The sequence below is a fragment of the Protomyctophum parallelum genome (genome assembly GCF_964188405.1).
Source record: "Protomyctophum parallelum genome assembly, chromosome: 3".
Taxonomy (NCBI): domain Eukaryota; kingdom Metazoa; phylum Chordata; class Actinopteri; order Myctophiformes; family Myctophidae; genus Protomyctophum; species Protomyctophum parallelum.
Genome location: NC_139698.1, coordinates 9,962,399 through 9,986,826, shown reverse-complemented (window position 1 = coordinate 9,986,826; position 24,428 = coordinate 9,962,399). Strand labels below are relative to the sequence as shown.

The following is a 24,428-nucleotide window of genomic DNA, read 5'->3' as shown; positions in this document are numbered from 1 at the left end:
TTTATCCATATTTTATACATGCTATTCTTTGGAGAAAAAATAAAATAAAAATATTTTTGCACATGAACCGGTGCGTGGGATCAGGAATCAGGCATCAGATGATGGTCAGAGAGAGACCGAAGACAGTGTGTGGGACTCCCCCTCCCTTTTCCTCATTCAACCCCGTCTCCAGCACAAAACCTTATATCATGACATTTTGGTGAAAACCAAATCCGTTACTGGGTACCGCTTTTCCCCAAGTAAAACCCTCTTCTGCTGATGTTAGGTTTGCGTTTCGCGTTGGATACAGATGTACCTAATTTCTTCTATTATTCAAAGGAAAGGAAAGGTACGTATGTTTACCCAGGGTAACTGGACCTAGCTCAAGACCTTGTTTACAGCCAGGCCCTGCTCATAGAACATTTCATGGTAGAGGTTCAATGCCTTGTCCAAGGGCACTTCAGCCGTGGTAATTTTAACGTGCCGGTCCGGGGATACGAACTATAGCGACCTTCCGATATCAAGACCGCTCCGCAAACCGTTCGGCCACCGCTGCCCCTGAATTCATACATGCTTATTAAAAAATAGCAGATATACAAGCTTACAGCGCATCACTTCGTGCCGCACTGCAGGCATTTTTCAAATGTTTTAACATAAATATTCTACTCTGACCCGTCCCTTGCACAAAACATTTTCAGACGGGGCGTCCAGATATCAATTTGAGGGTCCTTGACACGAAGTTTGAGAACTATTGATTTAGACAGATTGGCTGAAGCTGGTTCAGCTGGTGTGCAATTGGTTTGAGGGAGGTCTGGGAGGAGGGCACTGTAAAAAAAAAAATCATCTGTGGTGAATTTAGACATGTTTATCTCTATGAAGTGAACTTAACCCATTCTGACCGGGCACCCATTTTGGTGTCGGCATCATGTCGTGCTTTAGCTATTTAAAAATAGCAGATCTACAAGCTCATATCGCGCCACCGAGTGGCGCGATACGAGCTTGTAGGTCTGCTATTTTTGAAAAAAATCGAAGAGCGACTGACATTTTTTAGAATCTGATCTCAGGTCAGAATGGGTTCATCAGACCAGTGTGTGTCCGGCGGAAACCTCGTATGAATCTGATGTGCACGCTCTCAGAGTTACATTGACACTGGGGGTTTTAGAGTCTGTGGGTTAACTTCCCAGTGTTCTTGAGCAGGCGCTGAATGCATAACGGGCTACAAAGGGCACAGCCTTGCATGTGGAGGTCAGCCAGCAGATACACAATTTCCCTTTGCATGTCAATATATCATATCGTTGCTGTCGAGCAGAAACCTATTATCTCCATATTTTAACCCATTTAAATCGAAATATATTTTGTAAGTATTCTGAAAGAATATATATTCAAAGATTTGTGCCGCGTTTTTACGATTTTTCAAAAATAGCAGACCTACAAGCTCGTAGCGCGCCACTCGGTGGCGCGCTATGAGCTTGTAGATCTGCTATTTTTCAACACTAAAAGGGGTTCCAGTTTCTTTTGGTAAATCAACACCCTACTTGATTCATACTACATCGTCACACAAAAGCATCAAAGGTATAGCAGATCTGCAAGCTCTAAACCTGCCGCGAATCGACCCGTTTAGATTTTTTTTATCCTGAAAACGAACAGTTGAGGTTTCCACTCGACAGAAGATATCAATAAATCAGGGACCATGAAATAGAACTATGAAAATTATAGGGATGCACGATTCTGTAGAGGAACCCTTTTTGGTGTCTCAAGCATTATCTTATACTTTAGCTATTGAAAAATAGCAGATCTACGTTCAACCGGCATCTGGAATATCGGCCTTATAGAAATGCAATATCGTATCGAAACAGACAATTATCATATATTGGGGTTTAGCTGATATTACATTTTATAATATTTATGTTTGAATGAACACGTATCTCGCGATGATGAAGGCTTCAGATGCAATCATTGTTTTCCGGGGATGGAATTAAGTAAGTGAAGTCTTGAAATTGAAATTGAAATTGGGGGACTGGAACAGTATAAAAATGAATCTGATAAATGGGTACTCTCTCCTGACTGGCTGGCATTCTGCCCCCTACAGTACCTGAAAATGTGTTTTCTGTTTATTTAAGATTCGGAGAGACAATAGCAATGATTTTTGTTTTAACCAAACAATATCACTATACCGTACGTTGTTGGAACTAATGTGCATCACTATAGGCCTAATAAATCAGGTTAAGTCTGTACCTGCACCCAGAATCACACTTACTGCATACATGGAAGCAAATGGACCACCTGCTTCCATTTGAACACTCTCAGAGTTAAATGAACACTGAGGATTTTAACTGTGCAGCCTCATCAATCCACCACGGCTCAAGATCTCTCGATCTCTCTCTCTCTCTCTCTCAGACAAGCAAGGAGAGAGAGAGAGAGACAGGCAAGGAAAGAGACAGAATGGCAAGGAGAGAGAGAGACAGACATGAGGCGGGGTCTGGGCATAACCACACACACACCCACCAGTTCCCACTGCATGGGCCAGAGAGGGTCGTTGAAGGTGAGGGCGTGGTCAGTCATCTGCTCCTCAGCAGCTCGCCTGTCACTCACGTCCTGTGTCCTCTGGGGACCTGCACACACAAACACAATGTGTGTGTGAGTGAGTGCGCCGCGCCACACACACACACACACACACACACACACACACACACACACACACACACACACACACAGTCACACACACACACAGCTACCAGGAAGTCCCCAGTCCCCAACCAATGGTGAAAGGCCTCCCACAATCCCCCCCCCCCCCCCCCCCCCTCTCTCTCTGTAGCGATGTGTAATAGCACCGGTGCAGATTTCCATATGATTACCATATCATTAGCATAACATTATGGTAGGCCAGCTTCGGCGTGCAGTCTGTGTGTGTGTGTGTGTGTGTGTGTGTGTGTGTGTGTGTGTGTGTGTGTGTAGGGCTCCTCCAGGCCTCTGAATACATGTTACATTCTCTGACTCTCACTGCTTGGTGAAAACCACCAACGTAAATGTACCTTTTTATCACAACATCTTGGAGGCAAATGTTGGTACTCTTTACTCCACTAGAATTAGTATTATGACAGCGGTTAGTTACTAGTTAAGAGGTTCCTTTCAACATAAAAAAAAAAAAATAGGACAAATAGCAGATCTACATGCTGACATTGCGACGCTTATAGAGCCTAAAGGACTAAAGGACTCTTTTGTACATCAGTCTGTCCTGCTTTTAAACCAACATCGTTAAACCAGAGGATGTGTTCTTGTTCCTGTCCGTTTCTGTGATTTGTGTCCTGTAATGTCTATCATTTTGTAATGTAATGTGTCGGAGTCACGTGACGCAAGGGACAGGATGGCTGCTTGAACCTCGTGCTCCGGTAACACGGCTGGATTAATCCTTTAAAACTATATTTTTCAGAGTACACTTTCCGTACAATAGGGAGTTTACAGTTCAGTATTTAGTTTGGCAACTTTAAGTCTTTATCATGAGTCCTAAGAAGAAGCAGGGCCCGCGGGATACTAAGTCCAGTTCAGCGTCTGCTCCGCGCACACAGAGCCCAGAAATGGAGGACGCCGACAGTCACAAAGATTCAGCAAGTGAGGAGGAGACAGCTGGGGGAATTACGAACCAAACTCTTTTCGACATGTAATGTAATATGTCTATGTCTTGTCTGTATCTTGAATGGTGACGTCATGGACGCAAAACTAACTAATTCCAGTGCAAGCTGACAATAAAGTAGTATCGTATCGTAGTGACATGAGCGTGATGACTGATACACGAAACATACCTAAACATACCTTAACCACTACCTCAGTGACTCACTCATCATTATTTTATACTGCAGACATTTCAAAAAGCTCATTATTACTTGGTCGGCCAATCCAATCAGGGATTGTGTATTTTTACTGGCGTCGCTTGGCCAATCAGTTGGCAGCTTGTTGCTTATGTCGGTGGCCCCCCTCGACGGATTGGATTGGCTCCGTAGGTTGTCGCAAATTATATAGGGAACGTAATATATTCCGAACATTTGTAATGGATTTATATAGACATAATTCAGAAGTTTCAATGACTTGATTCATCTTTGTTATATTTTATAGAGGGAGGGACAGTACGTTAACAAGAGTCGGAGATAAGTTGCGCACTCTGCTCGCGTACAAGTAGGCCATTCATGGCCAACTTGTGTGGGAAGCGCAAGTTGGCAGCTCGACAGGTTTGACACATATAGAAGAAATTGAATACTTTTGGTATACTGAAAGTATATTTTCATGCCAAATTAATATATGCCTGCACTTTTACTCGGGTAAAAAAAAATGAATACAGTTCATTTACTCTGTGGAATACTGGAATTACTACTTTTATTTGCTGGTAAGTAACTTCTTCCACCGCTGCTCTATCGCCTTTTCTTCCCCTTGGCCACTAGCCTGACCTAAGCAGAGACATTTCTGGCCTAGATGGGAGGGTCGCGTCTCAGAAAAGCGCGCACCCTGATTGGATCTCATCGATCTGTCCGTCACCCCCGGCCCCTCCTCTCCCCCCTAGTGCAGCGCTACGTCACATAATTTAGAGCGACGCCCACCCGGAAGGGTTGACTCCCACTTTTAGACTGGTTCAGCCCACGGCTTTTTCCAGGCTTTCATCTTTCGCGCAGACGAAATGAAAGCCTGGCTATCGAGGCTACTTGGCCACTAAAGGCTCTCTCTCTCTCTCTCTCTGAAAAGGTGTGCGATGCTATTCTGCATATATATATACATACTAGTACGTGTATGTATAATATGGAGCGTATGTATATGTATATAATTATGTATAATTATATATACACTCCACATAATTACACACATTATGTATATAGACTGTTACAAAGGGGTAAGGATTGATACAGCGACACAGGAGAAGCAGAGAGAGAGAGAGAGAGAGAGAGAGAGAGAGAGAGAGAGAGAGAGAGAGAGAGAGATCAGGAGAGAGAGAGAGAGAGAGAGAGAGAGAGAGAGAGAGAGAGAGAGCACAGTGTGACTCATGGCTCACTGCAGTATATAATACAGCACTCAGACATGTGTAGGAACAACAGAATGCACACGTGTCATGTATTGTACAGTCGAATCCTTATAGCGTTCCTTTAACCATCTGTCACTTTGTACTGAGGGTGTATGACCCATTCTGACCTGAGATCAGATTCCAAAAATGTCTTCTACATCCTGACAGTTTTCGGAAAAAGCTATGTTTCTATGTCAGTGGTTCTTCGATTTTTCAAAAAATAGCAGACCTACAAGCTCGTTGGCGCGCTTATGAGCTTGTAGATCAGCTATTTTTCAATAGCTAAAGTATGTAAAAAGGTCCCACCCAAAATGGGATAATATGGAACCAAATGATACACCCTCAGAGTTAATTGGAGCAAGAATTGACAGGATTTCTTATTTTTTGCCGTACGTGTGCATTGGTTCTTAAAGTGGGGCTCTGGGGGATTTCCAGGGGAGTCTCCAGCAAAATGTGTAAAATACAGCATCACAATCATTGAATAGTTGTATCCATATTTGATTATACATCGTCATTTTTCGTCATTAAAAGTCCATAGACTTGGCTGCCGTATGACAGCATTTCCGAAAACCAGAACCCTCAAATATAGAACAGACAAAGCGTGGCACAAAATAAATAATTTTGACATTTTTAACACAAATCTCTCTCAGCTACAGATAGCAGAAACTCTACCGCCCGCTCCGTCGAGGCACACACAAACAAACAAGCCCTAATACCACCACTTTCACTGTACCTGTGTCAGACAACTTTATTATTTGTCTGATACAGGTACAGTGAAATTATCATGATGGCACTGGCAGAATGGCAGCACACCCAGACCTTTCCTGGTGGCCTGCCGCCTATTGGCCTGCATGCCTGAACAATCTTTTGTTTTTGTTTTTTATCATGGCGGCCCCCTACGGTCACAGCCCACCAGGAATATGCCCGGTACGTCCTGTGGCCAGTCCAGCCCTGTGTCCCTGTCTGTCCAGCTCTGTGTCCCTGTCTGTCCAGCCCTGTCTCCCTGTCTGTCCAGCCCTGTCTCCCTGTCTGTCCAGCCCTGTCTCCCCGTCTGTCCAGCCCTGTGTCCCTGTCTGTCCAGCCCTGTGTCCCTGTCTGTCCAGCCCTGTGTCCCTGTCTGTCCAGCCCTGTGTCCCTGTCTGTCCAGCCCTGTGTCCCTGTCTGTCCAGCCCTGTCTCCCTGTCTGTCCAGCCCTGTGTCCCTGTCTGTCCAGCCCTGTCTCCCTGTCTGTCCAGCCCTGTCTCCCTGTCTGTCCAGCCCTGTCTCCCTGTCTGTCCAGCCCTGTCTCCCTGTCTGTCCAGCCCTGTCTCCCTGTCTGTCCAGCCCTGTCTCCCCGTCTGTCCAGCCCTGTCTCCCTGTCTGTCCAGCCCTGTGTCCCTGTCTGTCCAGCCCTGTCTCCCTGTCTGTCCAGCCCTGTGTCCCTGTCTGTCCAGCCCTGTCTCCCTGTCTGTCCAGCCCTGTCTCCCCGTCTGTCCAGCCCTGTGTCCCTGTCTGTCCAGCCCTGTCTCCCTGTCTGTCCAGCCCTGTCTCCCTGTCTGTCCAGCCCTGTCTCCCCGTCTGTCCAGCCCTGTCTCCCTGCCTGTCCAGCCCTGTGTCCCTGTCTGTCCAGCCCTGTGTCCCTGTCTGTCCAGCCCTGTGTCCCACTGTCTGTCCAGCCCTGTGTCCCCGTCTGTCCAGCCCTCCTGTCTCCCTGTCTGTCCAGCTCTTTAACAGAAAATACATTTCCAGGTAGGTAACACGTTTTCAACCAATCAGGAGACCACTTGTTTGATCTATATCGTGTCTGAGTTCTCTATCCTGATTGGATAAAATTGGTATCCCCGACATGAAAATGCATTTTCTGTTCAATAACAAGTTGGAGAGACATGGAGACTCCTGTTACTGAACAAACATTCTATAGAAATGAGTACTATCACAATATAGAGCTTTTGAATGCTTATTTTAACCAACAGAAAATCACTTACCCTACCTTAAACTGTTTTATAGCCAAAAGAGTTTTTCTTATGATCTCGTCAGGAAGAAAAGTTATTCAAATTCTGAAGCAACAATAATTAAAACATTGATGTCTGTCAGTGTGAGTGGAACTTAAAAAAAGGTAGACCTAAAAAAGTGAAACGTTATCAATCAGCGTCAGTTACTGAAGGATACCGTGTCATGCTGACTTAAACCATTCTGACCTGAGATCAGATTCATACGAGGTTTCCACTGGACACACACTGGTCTGATTAACCCATTCTGACCTGAGATCAGATTCTAAAAATGTCAGTCGTTCTTCGATTTTTCAAAAATAGCAGACCTACAAGCTCGTATCGCGCCACTCGGTGGCGCGATATGAGCTTGTAGATCTGCTATTTTTAAATAGCTAAAGCACGACATGATGCTGACACCAAAATGGGTTCCTGTTCAGAATGACTTAAATGGGAAATTGTGTGGATTTTCCCCCCTTTTTTCTAAAAACTGCGTTCCCATAGACCGCATAAGCCAGCGCAATTTTCATTTCCAGTTTTATTTTTTTCGTTTTATTTAATCGCATCGCAACCGAGTGCGTACAGAACACAGTTGTGAACCCAATTGATATTAAAAAAGGCGTGAAAAGGCGATCTCGGTGCCGAGTGAGTTAATCATATTAATTACGTTGAGGATCTGTGCATGATGGATAAAAAGGAAACAACTAGTTGATCATTTTGTTTACGGAAAACAAAATTATATAAACAAAGTTATTAAAGTATATTGAATTAATTTTCTACTGTACTAGCGTTGACTCTACTGTACTAGCGTTGAGCCCTGAGGGACTACGTGGTTATCACATTCTGTACGGGAACCCTTTTTGGTGTTTCAAGCATTAACTTATACTTTAGCCATTGAAAAATAGCAGATCTACAAGCTCATAGCCCGGCACCGAGTGCCGCACCATGAGCTTGTAGATCAGCTATTTTTGAAAAATCTTGAACATGTGGCGCAAATCTTTGAATGTATATTCTTTCGGAGCGAACGTTTTTAACTCAAATCTTTGCTTCTGGGGGTTCCCTGGAACAACATATTTTCAGATGGGGGTCCGTGGCCAATTACATAAAATATTTGGGGTCCTTGACATGTCATTGACATGGTGAAGGCTTATGTTCCAGTATAACTCACTGCTTTCAGTAGTGTTGTTGTGGTGGTGTCTGCTGCTGATAGACGCCCGTTTGTCTCTGTAGTGACTGTGCTGCCTCTGGGCCCACCGCACCTGTGATACACACACACACACACACAAGCACAAATACATCAGATAATAGACCTTTATCGATCCTGTGGGGGCTGCCAGAGGCAGCACGGCAGTTAAGTTACAGTAAAGACTAAGTCGTAAAGTATATTGTGAGGTACGGTCAGTCGTAGGAAGAAAACATCACACAAAAAGAGAACCACCAAATGATGAAATAATATGACAGCATATCGTCGTCTGTGTCGGGTGGAAAGCTGTCCAAAACTGTATACTAACTTTTGTATTTGTATTTATTTATTCAGCACAGTATAAAAACAATACAGTGAACATAACATAAATATAAGAAGGGTAAAGTGCTAGGCTGAGGCAAAAAAGCCCAAGGGGCTAATACGAGGCATCTACCTACACAATGAAATATAGTGTATCCAGAATACAACAAAACTAAAAACATGATTTGAATACTTGGTAATCTACAGTACAGAACTTTCTTCTGTGTTGCTTTAAAGAGCTATTTATAGAGGACACCGGAAGAGAATTTCCCATTCATTTTTCCATAGATATTTCAGAAAGTATTTATTTAGAGACTTTGGGCCGAAGAAAATATTATAAAGAAGAAAGAAAGTGTATACACAGTGTTGTACAATGCCCCTTTTTTCTTCTTTCCAATTATTTATTTGGCCCAAACAACAATAATTGTGTTTATTGTCATGATTTTTGCCAGGAGCTGAGTTGGCTTAATTTGTCCGAGGCTTAAAAGACCGGGCACCCATTTTGGTGTCAGCATCATGTTATGCTTTAGCTATTTAAAAATAGCAGATCTACAAGCTCATATCGCGCCACCGAGTGGCGCGATACGAGCTTGTAGGTCTGCTATTTTTGAAAAATCGAAGAGCGACTGACATTTTTAGAATCTGATCTCAGGTCAGAATGGGTTCATCAGACCAGTGTGTGTCCAGTGGAAACCTCGTATGAATATGATCTCAAGTCAGAATGGAAATAAATAAATAATTTGTGAAACGTCTATGGAAAAAAATGAATGGGAAATTCTCTTCCGGTGTCCTGCATCATGGTCATTGTGAAAGAGGGCAGGACTGCGTGGCTCTCTGCCCTGCCTGTCTATCTGTCCCAAAGGGGGCAGGACTGCGTGGCTCTCTGCCCTGCCTGTCTATCCGTCCCATTGTCCTGGGATAAAAGGACCACCTCAGACAGAAACACGTATGCACCTCAACACGGCAGACACACAGTATACTGTACTTATAGCACTACACTTCTTTCACTGCACACTGCTTTGATCTGATAAGGAGCTGGTCCTAGAGAAAATGGCCTCAGTAAATCAGACAAAAGAGCACGCACACACCAGTGCCACCATGGTGCTCACAAATTTAAATTGAAGTGGAGGGGGTTGGAAATAAATAGCGTTCAGGGCCGTCGGTGGTCTTTTATGTCCTGAAAGCCTTGCTGCTTTATTCCCCTTTATGTTCTTCAATTAGACTCAATTAACAGGAGCAGGTCGGAGACGAGGCGAGGGAGAGCGACACACATGGAGGGGAGCTGTTAAGCTGTATAAACACACTGCATGTATCTAGATGGCAACAACAACAACAAACATTAGATTTATTGCTTCTCTAGTAAAATGCAGCCTGTTTCATGATGAAAAACCTATCAAATACATCAACAATCTTGGACTGTATACCTGCTGCTGATGTGTGAGAGAGGCTGGGAGCACAAAGTATGCAACAGAGAGTCTTTTAACCCTGTTAATGAACACATTGATGTTGAAATGTAATACTGAACTGAAATGTGAGGAGCACAACCACTTTTTTCCCCACATTAGAAAAGCATTAAATGCTGTGCCGTGGCTCAGCAGTCCAGGCACCTTGGCTGGTAATCCAGTCTGGCAGTGTGCCGCGGGTTCGACTCCCGATCCCGACGGCCTTTACTGCATTACTGCCATTTCCTGTAAGCCTACCGTCTGTCCCTCCATAAAAAATATAAAATAAAAGGCGAAAGCCACAACAACAAAAAAAGAAAGAAAAGCATTAAATGCCGGGCATGAGAGTCCTGTGTAGTGTGCCTGACACAACTTCAGTGATTAGAAATACATATTATACACAGTGGTCCAAAGTAAATACATTTACTCAGTCTCAAGAACTGTGCTAAAGTCAAATATTGGTATTTCCATTGTATGATTTATTATTCTATACTCTATACTACTTTTTACTTCACTAGAACAATTTGTCAGCTTTAGTTACTTAGATTTGTATCATTATCATCTATTCAAAAATAGGCGATCTACAAGCTTATAAGTGTCTTGTACTTTTACTCAAGTAGATTTCACCCAAAAAAATGAAAAAATAAAAAATCACCAGGAGGCCACAATAACCCACCTGACCTGGCGGAGACTGAGCAGCCACCGGGCACCCGTCGCGGTCATCCAATTAGTGGCTTACCGTAGGAAAGCGACATAAAATATATAAAAAAAAAACATCTGCATAAATTCAAGGCTTCATGGGGTGTGTAATTAATAATATTTTAGTACTATTTTGGGTGAACTATTCCTATAAATGAAAACTCTTCTCCCACCACCGGCCCCTGGTTATAGATTACACAAACACACTTGACTAACACAAACGACAAACAACACAGTACCTTGCAGGCCATGCACACACACACACACACACACACACACACACACACACACACACACACCCCCCCCCCCCCCCCCCCCCCCCCCTGCGTTTCTATACGTTGCCATAAACAGCCGGAGCACCCATGAGCAGAGATAATGGGGATTTGATTGGACGTGTGGCGGTGTACCTCGCACCTCCCCTTCAGTGGAGGAGCAGCCAGGACATGCTGATCAATACACATGATAGGGAGCTAATCGCTCTCTGTCAAAGCGGGCCCTGCCAGCTACTAATGGCACACACTCACTGGGGAACGTGTGTATGTGCGTGTGTGTGCGCGTGCATGCGTGCTCACTTGTATTCCTATTCTTCTGAGGGCCAAATGTCCCCACAGCCAAAAATAATATTTTTAGAGTTAAGATTACATTACACACCAGGAGCGACGTGAACAAATGATGAGATTATTTCACATGATGAGACCTTTATTTTGGCGACGCCTCATTCATACAGGTTGATGACTTTGTACGCTCCGAGAAATCGACCTCGTGTCAGAAGATAATCACGTCGCTTCATCACCTCGTCATAATCGTGCTCAGTGCGTGCACGTTAATGTGAATTCATCGCGGAAGGTAGAATAGATGTTAGGTTTAGGAGTTAGGATTGCAGTTGTGCCTTATATTTAGTCACAAATACAAGCTTCGTCCGTTATAAAATGTATGTCCTAAAATGTTGACGTCCTCACAAGTAGGTCATATAGCAATAGTGTGCGCGTGTGTGTGTGTGTGTGTGTGTGTGTGTGTGTCTTAATGGCAGATTGAGGCTCTTTAGGGAAGCTCGCTCAAGGTTGGGCTCAGGGGATGAGGGGCAATTGACCACACTGTCTGTGACACTGACCCCTCCTCTGTCTGCGCATTCATCATCCAGCCATGACAGGCAGGCTGCGCACGCATGCGCATGCACGCACCGACACACGCAGCAGTAAAAAGTGTAGGCTACACACAAATACAGGACAAAAGAAAACTGCAAGATATGCACACAATTGCAGAGCAGGAAACTCAGTGGCACGCATGCACGCACACGCACACACACGCACACATTTTTTTGCAATTCCTTTTTTACACTTTCAGAGTCAGTGCTGCCAGATGTACGATAATGATCATAGTTGTACGATAGTTTGACCCTCTGCATGATGTGCGTTCAACAATGACAAACATGCCTAAATGTACCATCATTTCACCACCATTATTTTGCCATATCATAAAAAGGTGCGTCGATTTATCAAAATTCCCTGGCTGCTGAGTCGGTATCCGGTTTGGCTTTTCACAATGCGGATTGAGAAACTTAAAACTGATCCCAGATCTGTACTTTAAGGCATGAAAACACTGGTTCATTAAGACTCTTCAGCTCAGATTGACCATTACCATTTATTGCAAAGCTATTGCATTTAGTATGGCGGTGTGTCTCTGCTCATGAGATATCAGATTATCTGTTTACGGAGACACATGTCTGATATCACATTTGTATCTCAGATTTTCTGTGCACCGAGACACATCTCTGATATCAGACTTTATATCTCAAATTATCTATGCATCGAGACACAGCTCTTATATAATATCACAACAACACACGCTGTTAATAGCAGACTCAAATGTGCACTTGCAGTTTGGGCAAATCCAAAGCAAACTCCACATGCCCCAGCATTATATTTCCCTGCCATAGTCTCAACCCCTAACCCCTGTGTCGGATCGGTAGTTAGACTGGCATATCCGCCGATATGACCCCGACGTGACCAAAAAGGGCCGATACCGATACAGTATCGGGACATCTCTAAACATAACCAAAAGGGATTTACGAGCATGAGCAACTATAGCACAAAAACAAAAGAAAATTACACACGGCAGACAGACTATACAAACGTGACAAAAGCCATCTCATGAAACAGCGAATAAAGGAAGTAACAGAAGGTAACTTGACGGAAGCAACAACATTCCCTCAGTGGACGGTTCAATACAATGTGAGCCATTGTGATGGAAATAAGTCTGCATATAAACACAAAGATGGCCACCTGAACCTGACATCTCTCTGCTCACAATGAATCCACGGCCAGATGGGGAGATAAACAGGGGGGGGGAGAGAGGGAGAGAGAGAGAGCAAGAGAGAGGGAGAGAGAAAGTGGTGGTCAAAAATGAAAGGGAGGAATCAAAGTACTGTAATTGAAAAGTGTCTCTCTACCCCCCCCCCCCCCCTCCCCTCCCCCCCACAAAAATAACAATGCTGTGAACAGATCGAGGGAAGGGAAGAAAAGGGTGAATAGTGAAAGACAGCATGAGACACTCTGAGGGAGAGAGAGAGGTAATGATGAGAGCAACAGACGAGAGAATGAGCCAGGGAGAGAGAGAGAGACACACAAACAAGCACGAGAATGAAAGATAGAAGTGTGTGTGTGTGTGTGTGTGTGTGTGTGTGTGTGTGTGTGTGTGTGTGTGTGTGTGTGTGTGTGTTTTTCTATAGTGTAGACACTAGCATCAAGCAGGTTTTTGCATAGCCCATGTGCTGGAGAGTTAGTGTCGAAATGACCAGTAATTGCTCCCAATGTGTAGGATGGTGCCTTGCATGGTTTCCATCTCATCGGTCTATGAATGTGTGTGTGTGTGTGTGTGTGTGTGTGTGTGTGTGTGTGTGTGTGTGTGTGTGAATGAATGGGTGAATGCAATGCACAATCTATGTAAAGAGCTTTGGATAAAAGCAGAGCTAAATGCACCATTTTGCTGCAGGGTTGGGGGATCCTTTTAGGATTTTAAACGATTCCAATTTCCTTAAGAATTCCCTCTTAACGACCGACTCCTTTACAGGTTCCCTTTGACGATTGTCATGTATTTCAAATATCCATCCATACATCCATATTCAACTGCTTATCTGTAGTCGGGTCGTGGGGGCAACAGCTCCACCAGAGTGCTCCAAACTTATATTATTTCTTTATTTTTGTTAAACACAGATTCAATCATACTGTACAACATGGTGCGTTGCATAAATGTTATTGCAATCGTATGGCGGAACTTTCAAGTCTGACAGGAAACGGGCCCCGTTTCCACCAAAATAACATTTAATTCTTAAGGTTCATTCTTGGAACTTTGGTGCTTTCACGGAACCGGCGGCCATTATTTTGAGTTCCAGGGTTCTGAACCAATTCCTTTTCAGTGTAAACACTCTGAACTGGTTCAACATTAGTCGGGAAACAAAGGAACCAAACTGGTTCAACCCCGGTGGAAAAGGAGCCACAGACTGAGGCTCCGGAAACCGGTTCCAACTGGGATGGATTCCGGTTCCTCAATGCACACTCTGGCCCCTTTTCCACCGGTTGGGAACCGGTTCAGTTCTTTTTGGATCTTATAGTCCATGAGCCAGCTAGAGCTCCAAAATTGGAATGTTAATTATGAATTGAGTGTGCAAAAACCATACCCAACAGACAATTGTTTCATATCAAGTAAATTAATACATGATAACCCTTCCAGAGTAGTAGCTTTTTCATATTTATCACACATGTTGTTGTGTGTGCGATAGGTGAATAGGTGAAAATACCACCACCATGAAACTCATAATTACCATGAAACTTCCCCAGTTGATTACTTACACGAGACGATGATTTATTGTATTACAAGTTTTCTGAAATTGTACATTTAAATATATGCGAAATCGGCATTATATAGGGGGAAAAGAATCACAAAATATATAAGCTACTACTATGGAAGGGTTATATTAATTTACTTATATTGACCCTATAAACAATTCATTATAACATTCAAATTGTGGAGCTCTGGCTCATTGACTAAGAACCAAAAATAACCCAACCCAACATTCACAACCGGTGGAAAAGGGACCTCTGTGCCCCTCATGTGCACAGATGCATGCAAACATGGCCCCTGCCTTCCTGTGAGTGAGTGAGTGAGTGAGTGAGTGAGTGAGGCAGGCAGGTGGAGGGCACAGCAGACAGCTGCATCTGTGTGATAGGAGGGGAGCAGACGCCCGGAGTTGCCCAGATATCAGCACTGACATTTCGGGCTCCGCTGCCCTCCTACACCCCCATCACCCCCACCCCCACCCACCCACCCCTGGGAAGGAGACGGCTAGCGGAGCCCTCCTGTCAATCAGACGTGCTCTTGTCACTTGGATGGAGCCTGGGCCTGGGCCCATGCAGGCTGTCTGCCTGGGCCCATTATAACAATGAGTGGTTGGAGCCTGGGCCTGGGCCCATGCAGGCTGTCTGCCTGGGCCCGTTATAACAACGAGTGGATGGAGCCTGGGCCTGGGCCCATGCAGGCTGTCTGCCTGGGCCCATTATAACAATGAGTGGATGGAGCCTGGGCCTGGGCCCATGCAGGCTGTCTGCCTGGGCCCGTTATAACAACGAGTGGATGGAGCCTGGGCCTGGGCCCATGCAGGCTGTCTGCCTGGGCCCGTTATAACAACGAGTGGTTGGAGCCTGGGCCTGGGCCCATGCAGGCTGTCTGCCTGGGCCCATTATAACAACGAGTGGATGGAGCCTGGGCCTGGGCCCATGCAGGCTGTCTGCCTGGGCCCATTGTAACAACGAGTGGATGGAGCCTGGGCCTGGGCCCATTGTAACAACGAGTGGATGGAGCCTGGGCCTGGGCCCATGCAGGCTGTCTGCCTGGGCCCATTATAACAACGAGTGGGCGCCGTTTACAGCCGCACGTCACGCCACGGCACGCCAACCTGCTCGCCTGGACGCACCGCTGAACCCTATCTGGACTCTGTCCTCTCCTCTCTACCTTCTGATCTCACTCTCTCTCTCTCTCTGTGTGTATCGCCCTCCGCCTCTTCATTCAATCTCTCTCCTCTGCTGCCATCAGCAGCCAGGCTGATAGAGAGAGAGAGCTAAAGAGAGAGAGAGAGCTAGAGAGCTAGATAGAGATATGACTGGGCAGAAGTCAAATGAGTACAAGATAGAAATACAGACGGAATGGGTATAAGACCCTGGCAGAGAGAGAGAGAGAGAGAGAGAGAGAGGATTAGATTGCCCTGAGACTTGGACATATATAGTGAGGGATTTGGATATCGTCGTAATATAACACAGCAGAGTGTTGTCAGGCGATGCGCCGCATTATGAGCTTATGCAGATTGCCAACTGTCACTATTTTTCTTTTATGAAAAAGTGTATTATCGAAATATATCGATATTCATGTAGGCTATTCGTAGAGAGAGAGAGAGGGACAGGGAGAGGGGGGGCTAAGAGAGAGAGTGGCCAAGACAGAGAGACAGAGAGGGTCCAACAGAGTGAGAGGCCAAGCGAGACAGAGCAGGGAGAAGAGGAGAGTTGAGATACAGCCTAACCCTCTCGCCTCTTCTTTCACACACCTCCTGGCCTCTCCCCCCTCCTCCTCCTCCATCCGTCCCTGATGCCCCCCCTCCCCTCCCCTCCCCTCACCCCTCCACCTCCACCACCCCCCCCATCTGTGCGGCTGTGCTCCATTGTGTCAGCCTTCAGAAGTGCTCTGTTTGAGTGGCAGGCCGTCACAGATCAGCTCTCCGCTAAAGCGGGCCTGGCAGGCCAGGGTGACGGGGCCAGGAAGGGATCTAAGTGGGTTTATCAGCACTTCTTAACCCACTCTGGACGGGAACCGCTTTTGGTGTTTAAAAGCATTATGTTATACTTTAAATATTGAAAAATAGCAGATCTACAAGCTCATAGCGCGGCACCGAGTGCCGCGCTACGAGCTTGTAGGTCTGCTATTTTTTGAAAAATCGTGAAAATGTCGCGCAAATTTGGAATATATATTCTTTTAGAGCGAATGTTATTTTTTTTATAACTTTATTTATAAGATTTTCAATTTTTTTAGACAAACAACCCCACATATACCCCACCCTCCCCGGTTCCATCACAAAACAAGAGAGCGAACGTTTTTAACGGCCAAATACATATAATGTTGGGGCTCGTGACATGAAATAGTTAGAGAACCACTGATATAGAAACATGAGTTCAAGTCCGTTGCTCTCCCCAGGTTGGCGGAGGGTGTGTAGAGCCCAGGATCACATTAGATAATTGACACAGGGGTGAAAAATGGGCTACAAAATCGTGGGATAAAAATTATATTTATATATAAAAAAAAGAAACATGGGGTTTTCAGGAAACGGTCAGGATTTAGAAGACGTCAGGCCTAAATGGATTAACGCCTCCCCGGCTCCCCGACACAAAGGAGAGGGGTATTAAACATCTAAAGTAAACCAAAAAAGCGTGAAAGCTCCTTATAGGGCCGCCGGATTGCGGATGTGACTGGAGTCTTAAAAAAAATGAAAAATGAAATGGAAAAAAAATAATAAGTAAAGGAAATAAAATAACACAAGCAAGCATGCACACACACACACACACACACACACACACACACACACACACACACACACACACACACACACACACACACACACACACACACACACACACACACACACACACACACACACACACACACACACACACACACACACACACACACACACACACACACACACACACACACACACACACACACAGTAAAGAATGTCGTTTCTATAATATTCCAATGTCAGTCAGAAGGGAGAGATAAGAGAAAAAAAGTAGAGAGAGAACAAGAACAGCAGCAAGCATCTCCAGAAGCCAACCTACAGAGCTAAACATTAGATATCTAAATGTTATACTACATCTAATACTACTACAATCTTTAGCCTATAAGGCTAAAGATTGTTTTCTCCGTCTCTGTGTCTTATTAACAAGACTATAGTTCAAAAGGGAGTTCCAGGGAATCCTGCAGCTAAATGATAGTTAGGAACCAAATTGACCCTTATGGGTCTGTATCTGAGAGAATAGGGTCCATTTGGTTCCATGTGTACACTCAGAATTAAATTAAGTTTAATTTGACATTTAATGTTATAATTCAGGTCAAACTGGGGGCCCTAGAGCCTCTTCTCTTATGGGGGTCCTTGGCATATATTTTCAAATGGGGGGTCCGCAGGCTAATGAGTATCATTTTGGGGGTCCTTGACATGAAAAGGTTTGAGAACCATTGGACTAGAGGACAACATGTGACCAGATTTGACTGAGAGCCCGCCATCGCGCAAACTTTTCACCAGAGGAGAAAAACGTCTTTAATTTTTTCAAAATGAGTTAATAGCACAGGCAAACTCTTCACATACTAACTAGAGCATGTCTGAAATAAGTGTCGGAGCTGAAATCGACATGTAAATATGAAATAAATGCTTACATGACTGCCTGCCTAAATATGTCCCAAACCGCCCCCTGGTCTCCACCGCCGGCCTGCTCGCTTTGCCCAAAAAAATGGCAACAAAAAAATACGGGGAAGCAGCTTTTTGCTTCTACGGGCCGTCGGCATGGAACAAGCTCCCACTGTACCTTCGTCAGGCAGCCTCTGTAGACATTTTTAAAGCTCAGCTCAAGACCCACTTCTACAACATTGCCTTTAATTGATCTTTTATTTTTTATTTTTCATGTCCTCACTGTACTGCATTACTGCTTGTTTTTTAATGTCGTTGCCTTGCTTTTCTTTTATTCTCCATTGTTCTGTAAAGCACTTTGAGCTGCATTTCATGTCATGAAAGGTGCTATACAAATAAAGTTTTATTGTCTCCACCAGGCCGAAGGCATGTGGGGAGAGTATGTTTTGCACTCCGTCCGTCCGCGTGTCCGTCCGTGTGTCCGTCCGTCCGTGTGTCCGTCCGTCTGTCCGTGAGCAGCTAATCTCGGCCACCGTTAACCCGGTCGATGCCAAATTTTGCACACACACTCCCTGGATGCCAACGATGAACCTCTGCCCCAAACTTTCCAGAACGGCCTGTTATAGCGCCACCAGGAGGCCGCTTTGTGCAAAACAAGTTTTTGCACAGTACACCTACAGATTTTGTCCAAACATCACGCAAATTGGTACACAGTCTCTCTAGAGCCATTCAACGAAACCGCTCTTTCACATTTCTCAGACTCCATCCTGATTGGTTAAGATTGGCTTCCAAAGTTCACAGGAGTGCTCAGTTTCAAACAAAATGCTGCAAATCATGAACACATCGCGTGATTTCCGTGAAATTGTGCACCCACATTCCCACTAGGCCGAGGACAAAATGCCACATGAACAATTTCAACTCAGACTCAAGGTGGCGCTATAACTGGCCGAAAAGTGCTTTTACCTCTAACTGCACGGATCTGTGGATAACTTTGTATGCCAACTCCCTAGAGGCCAAGGAAAAACCTTTGCCTGGAATTTTTCACATCTGCTCTTTATAGCGCCACCAGGAGGCCGACATATGTAAAACACATTTTCTATTATTACTCCTTTTATCCAAATTTCACGCAAATCGGTATACACTATCTCCATAGTCATGTGATCAACACGGAGCGGCACCATTTCCCATCTTCCATCCTGATTGGCTAAGATTGGCTTCCAAAGCTCACACGATTCGTCCATTTCCAAAAAAGGCCACAAATCACAAACACAGTGTGCAATTTCCGTTAAATTATACACGCACATTTTCACTAGGCCGAGGACGACATGCCACAATTTTTTCCTCAAAATCAGCCTCACGGTGGCGCTATAACAGGCCAATTCCTGTTTTTAGCTATAACTGCATCGATCTGTATACAACTTATGTATGCACACATGGAAAAACATTGTACCTGCATCCCTCCAACACGAACCTCCGGCCCAAATCTTCCTCAACAGCCTGTTATAGCGCCACCATGAGGCCACAACCTGACCTGCCCTGGTGGAGACCTGTGCCGATTAAACATGTAGCTAGGTGTAATGTTAGAGACCACAGAAGTGAACCTTTCAAGCCTGTTTTCTCAACTCACTGTTTTCTGCAAGACATTACTCTATAAGCCATATCTCCAAAACCGGTGGGTCAAACTGAACAACCCAATATGTCAATTTGAAGTTATGATTCCCTGCTTTCATATTATGACATGAAAAAACGAAAATTCAAAAAAATCCAATGGCAGTCCCTCAGTAGTCACAAATGGATACAGGAAGGCGCAACACTCTGCTAGTATGAGCTCATATCAGGACAAAACTCACTTTATACACATTATGAATGAAAGGTCATCGTCGTCTAATAGTCCAATCTTGACGTTCTTCTTTGACCAGATCAGGATGTACTCTCGCTCTCTTTCTCTCTCTCTACATTTCTCTTCATCTCTTGGGCACATGCTGTCCAGAGTATAGACGCAATACACAGTTACAACTATATCCAAACTGATGACAATAATTGTTGTGGGGGTTTCTTGCGATTATGAAAAGGCATGGGGCTAGGTGTGTGTGTGCGTGCGTGCGTGCATGGGTGGGTGGGTGCGTGCGTGCGCGATTCTCTTACTTTGGATCGAACCTGGGAGGATGATTGCTCTGCGATTGGCTATAGTTTGTAGTTACACCAACCCCAGACATTGTGTTATATAGCTGGTCCTGCTGTTGCTGTCCAGCTAAAAACTACTCCATGACTTTGCATTAGGAACATTGCCGTGTGTGTGTGTGTGTGTGTGTGTGTGTGTGTGTGTGTGTGTGTGTGTGTGTGTGTGTGTGCGTGATTAAAGTACACTAGCAGTTCCCCGTGGGTATATGTCAGACGGGGTCAGTGTCTGAGGCGTTTAACAAAGGTCAGTGAGGACTTCAGTCAGAAGGGAACTTGTATGCCTCCCTGTGTGTGTGTGTGTGTGTGTGTGTGTGTGTGTGTGTGTGTGTGTGCTGCTATGACGTGCACGTGAGCAACTGTTTGGCCAAACAAACTCCCAAGATGCGTCTAAGAAGGGTATGAAAGGACACAGAGAGGGAGAGAGGGAGATCAACTGTGTGTGAGACAGAGAGGAGAGAGTGAGGGGGTGGAGGGCAGAGGTGGAAGAAGTACTCAGATTTTAGCTTGTGGAGCAAGCTGGTCTATATTCAGACGCTGCACTAGCTAGTAGGGATGGCTTTAAGCCAATGTGCGCGCAATGCCTTCCCATACTCTGAAAGGGGCGTTAAGACTTCCGGCCACAAAATTCAGCGCAACCCTCGCTAACTTACCGTCACCAACTTACAGTGTAGTTATACTACTCACTACTACCACTCACTACTTTTCACCCAACAGTAACAGTAACAAACATTTTCAAATAATTGTATTGAGAGTACCAGTAAGACGCCTGAGGGCGAGAAGGCCATATATGGAGCGTGTCTTGATTGTACAGGGTTTGATGAGGTCAGATCAACATATGGAATGTCAGAACAGGTCAGCTCCATATATGGAGATCTAAGGGTGGCAGCAGGGGCAGTGTCTTGAGTGTACAGGGTTTGATGAGGGCCCAGGTAGGGCTGGGCCTTAATTTTCGGGCCTGTTGAGAACTCCAGTTTTCGCCGACTGCCGGGCGCAGCTGCACTAATAACATTGGGGCAGGCCCGTCTAGAGTTTAAATGGACAGGTGTCAGTCAAAACGGAGACATCAAAGAGGAAGGATGGATGGGGCAGGATCAACATATGGAATGTCAGAACAGATTATGACATAGATCCATATACTAATATTGATGACATCAGGGATCTCCATATTTGGGCTTAATTGCGACAGCAGGTCACATTTACTATGATCCCTGATTTACTATCACCCCTGATGATGTCATAGTGATGTCACGAGACCTGGGCACAATATATGGGAGCTCTCCCCATGTATGGGGATTTTGAGTGACACACGGACGGACAAAAAACTCACGGTTCCATATAGTTAACTGTGACCTTCGGTCGCGACAAAGTGCAATATTTACCTCTGAGATGTATAGTGGAGTAGAAGTTAAAGATGTTATAAGCAATATGTCAATATGTCAACATTTGAATGATCTTTTTGGAATTCAGACAGCCAGCAATGGGTAAAACGCTCGCAAAACAAATTGTCTCTGCATGCATGTGACACATCTAGGGTCGCAATCGGCATTCAAAGATTTTCCTAGAAGCTTTGTCATTGGTCAATTTGCCTGTCTACTTCCTGATTGGTTAGTCAACATCTTTGAATGCAGATTGTGGCCCCTACATGTGTCACAGAGACTACATTGTTTTTGGGACCGTTTTACTCACTGTCTGAATACCAACAAAAAAAATGGGTCATTAAAATGTTGACATATTATTGCTTATAGCTACTTTAAGTAAAAGTATCTAAAAATGTTACTTAAAAATGTACTTTTCACCACTAATGGATAGGGACTCTGGAGGCAGGTAAAGAGAGATGGAGAGAGAGAGACCATAGAGGAGAGGAGAGAGAGAGAGTGATCTTACTGTGTTCAGTGTCACATAGACATGTGCACTCTGAACACTGGGGAACGAGAAAAGAGATTTTGTGGATTTATAGAAGGATGTGTATTATCATCTCTGCTGGGTGGAAACCTCATATGTCCAAAACTCTTATTTTTCAGGATTCAAATAAAAAAAAATGCAAAAGTAGCAGATCTACATAAAGAATCATTTCGTGCAATGTTTCGAGCTTGTGGATCTGCTACTTTTGATGCTTTATTTTTGTGTGACGACGTAGTGTGATCAAGTAGGGCAAAAAACACGATAAAAACACAAAGTTAGAATATGGAGATACAGGGTTTCTGCCGGCCAAACGATATGTATACCACGTGTGATTGTGCGCATATAGTGTAGCCTGTGCAGAGGCACAGGCTGTGTATGCGTGTGTGCGTGCTTGTGTGCGTGCGGACGCATTTAAGCGTTTGTGTTAAGGCCTTATCGGCGTGTAGTCTCAGAGCCCTCAGATGTCTCTGCCGAGCTGTTTTCCACAGCCTCTGTAATTATGTAATTAGCAGTGCGATTAACACAATGGCTAATTGTTGCTTTGCCGAGAGAGAGGCTGCATGGGTCGGGATTACATGGTGGCAAAACCTACACTTTCCCCCCCGAGAAATCACAATGGACCTCTATTCAATCTCTCTCTCCTTCATGAACAATGTGTAGCTGTGGACCGTTCCATTCCTCCACGCGTGTGGGCTTCAGTCTGATCTCCTCCCCATATGGATAATAGTCTCAGCTCAGCTTGTGTTTATGGTGACTGACCAACAGATCAGAACGAGTTGTATGTACATATTGTAAGTTCAAAACCTTTACTTTTCAGGAAAGGGGGGCAAAAAGGAACATGTGCAGCGGTACACATAATGGGTGAGCCAGTGCACATGCGTCATCAACAACTGCATGCGAGGCACGTTTGTGTACCAAGAGCTGAATTGACAGGAATTTAGAGAATCCACACATTCTGGTGAACGTCCGGTAAGTATAGACTTAGGAATAAAACTAGTGTTGACTAATCATTACAAGTGGCTCTTATTTTGAAGAGGGAGTCAGATAGAGGAAGTCCGTTCCGGTTGTAAACAAGCTCCCATGACAGGCTTTCCCCTTTATTTTATATTTTTTATAGAGGGACAGACAGTAGTAGTCTGACAGGAAATGGGGAAGAGAGAGATGGGGGTGTGACATGCAGTAAAGGCCGTCGGGATCGGGAGTTGAACCCGCGGCACACTGCCAGGCTCGGGCTACCGGCCAAGGTGCCTGGACCGCTGAGCCAAGGCCCAGGCCTGGACCACTGAGCCAAGGCCCAGGCCTCGACCGCTGAGCCACGGCCCAGGCCTGGACCGCTGAGCCACGGCCCAGGCCTGGACCGCTGAGCCACGGCCCAGGCCTGGACCGCTGAGCCACGGCCAAGGTGCCTGGACCGCTGAGCCACGGCCCAGGCCTGGACCGCTGAGCCACGGCCCAGGCCTGGACCGCTGAGCCACGGCCCAGGCTTGGACCGCTGAGCCATGGCCCAGGCCTGGCCGCCATGACAACTTTGAAGTTGTTTTCATGCCGTTCAGAGCGCTAGTCGCTAACCCACATTAGCGACCATATTTTACAATATGAAAAACATGCATCTGCCAGCCATGCACTTAAACAATGTACACACTTTGGAATTTACATTAAACATGGAACCTCTGGAGCATTAGGCGAGTAATTGATGTTATCTGTGTTGGATCACCTTAGTATAGGATACGGCTGCAGACAGAGTTCATGTGCTATCTCTTGCTGGATAAAGTAACATTGTGACGTCCAGGCTTTCCATGGCAACGTGCACGTGGTGGAAAGTAACTAAGTACATTTACGTACTGTACTTAAGTACAATTTTGAAGTATTTGTATCAATTTCCAATACCTTTACTTCTACTGTACTACAGTACGTCAAGAGGCAAATATTGTATTTTTACTGCACTACATTTATTTGAAAACTTTAGTTATTAGTTAGTTACATTTTCATTATTATTACAAAACATAACATTAACAATACATTAACCACTTCAGCCCTATATATACATTTTGGCCATTTGAAAATAGCCGATCTACAAGCTCACAATGCGTCGCAATGCGACGCATTGTGAGCTTGTAGATCGGCTATTTTCAATCGATTTTCATATTTGAAAACGTGTGAAACGGGACATTCTGCGTAATGACTATACTTTCTACTATCATTTGCAGGAATTGATACTTTTACTTGAGTAAGAGTAAAAGTACTATTTTCCAACACTGGTATAATG

The 24,428-nt window shown here is 44.9% G+C and overlaps 1 protein-coding gene across 1 annotated transcript in view; it reads right to left on the bottom strand.

The window, feature by feature from the left end:
• The window catches only part of LOC310856530 (PC3-like endoprotease variant B), a gene marked incomplete at both ends in the record, with an annotated part of 134,370 nt that extends 131,211 nt beyond the window's left edge, over positions 1-3,159 (bottom strand). Inside the window, 2 exons of the mRNA XM_083762002.1 lie at positions 2,485-2,591; positions 3,150-3,159. Coding sequence (XP_083618128.1) covers positions 2,485-2,591; positions 3,150-3,159 — 117 coding nt within the window. The remainder of the gene's footprint in view (positions 1-2,484; positions 2,592-3,149) is intronic.
• Positions 3,160-24,428: the final 21,269 nt, after the last annotated feature.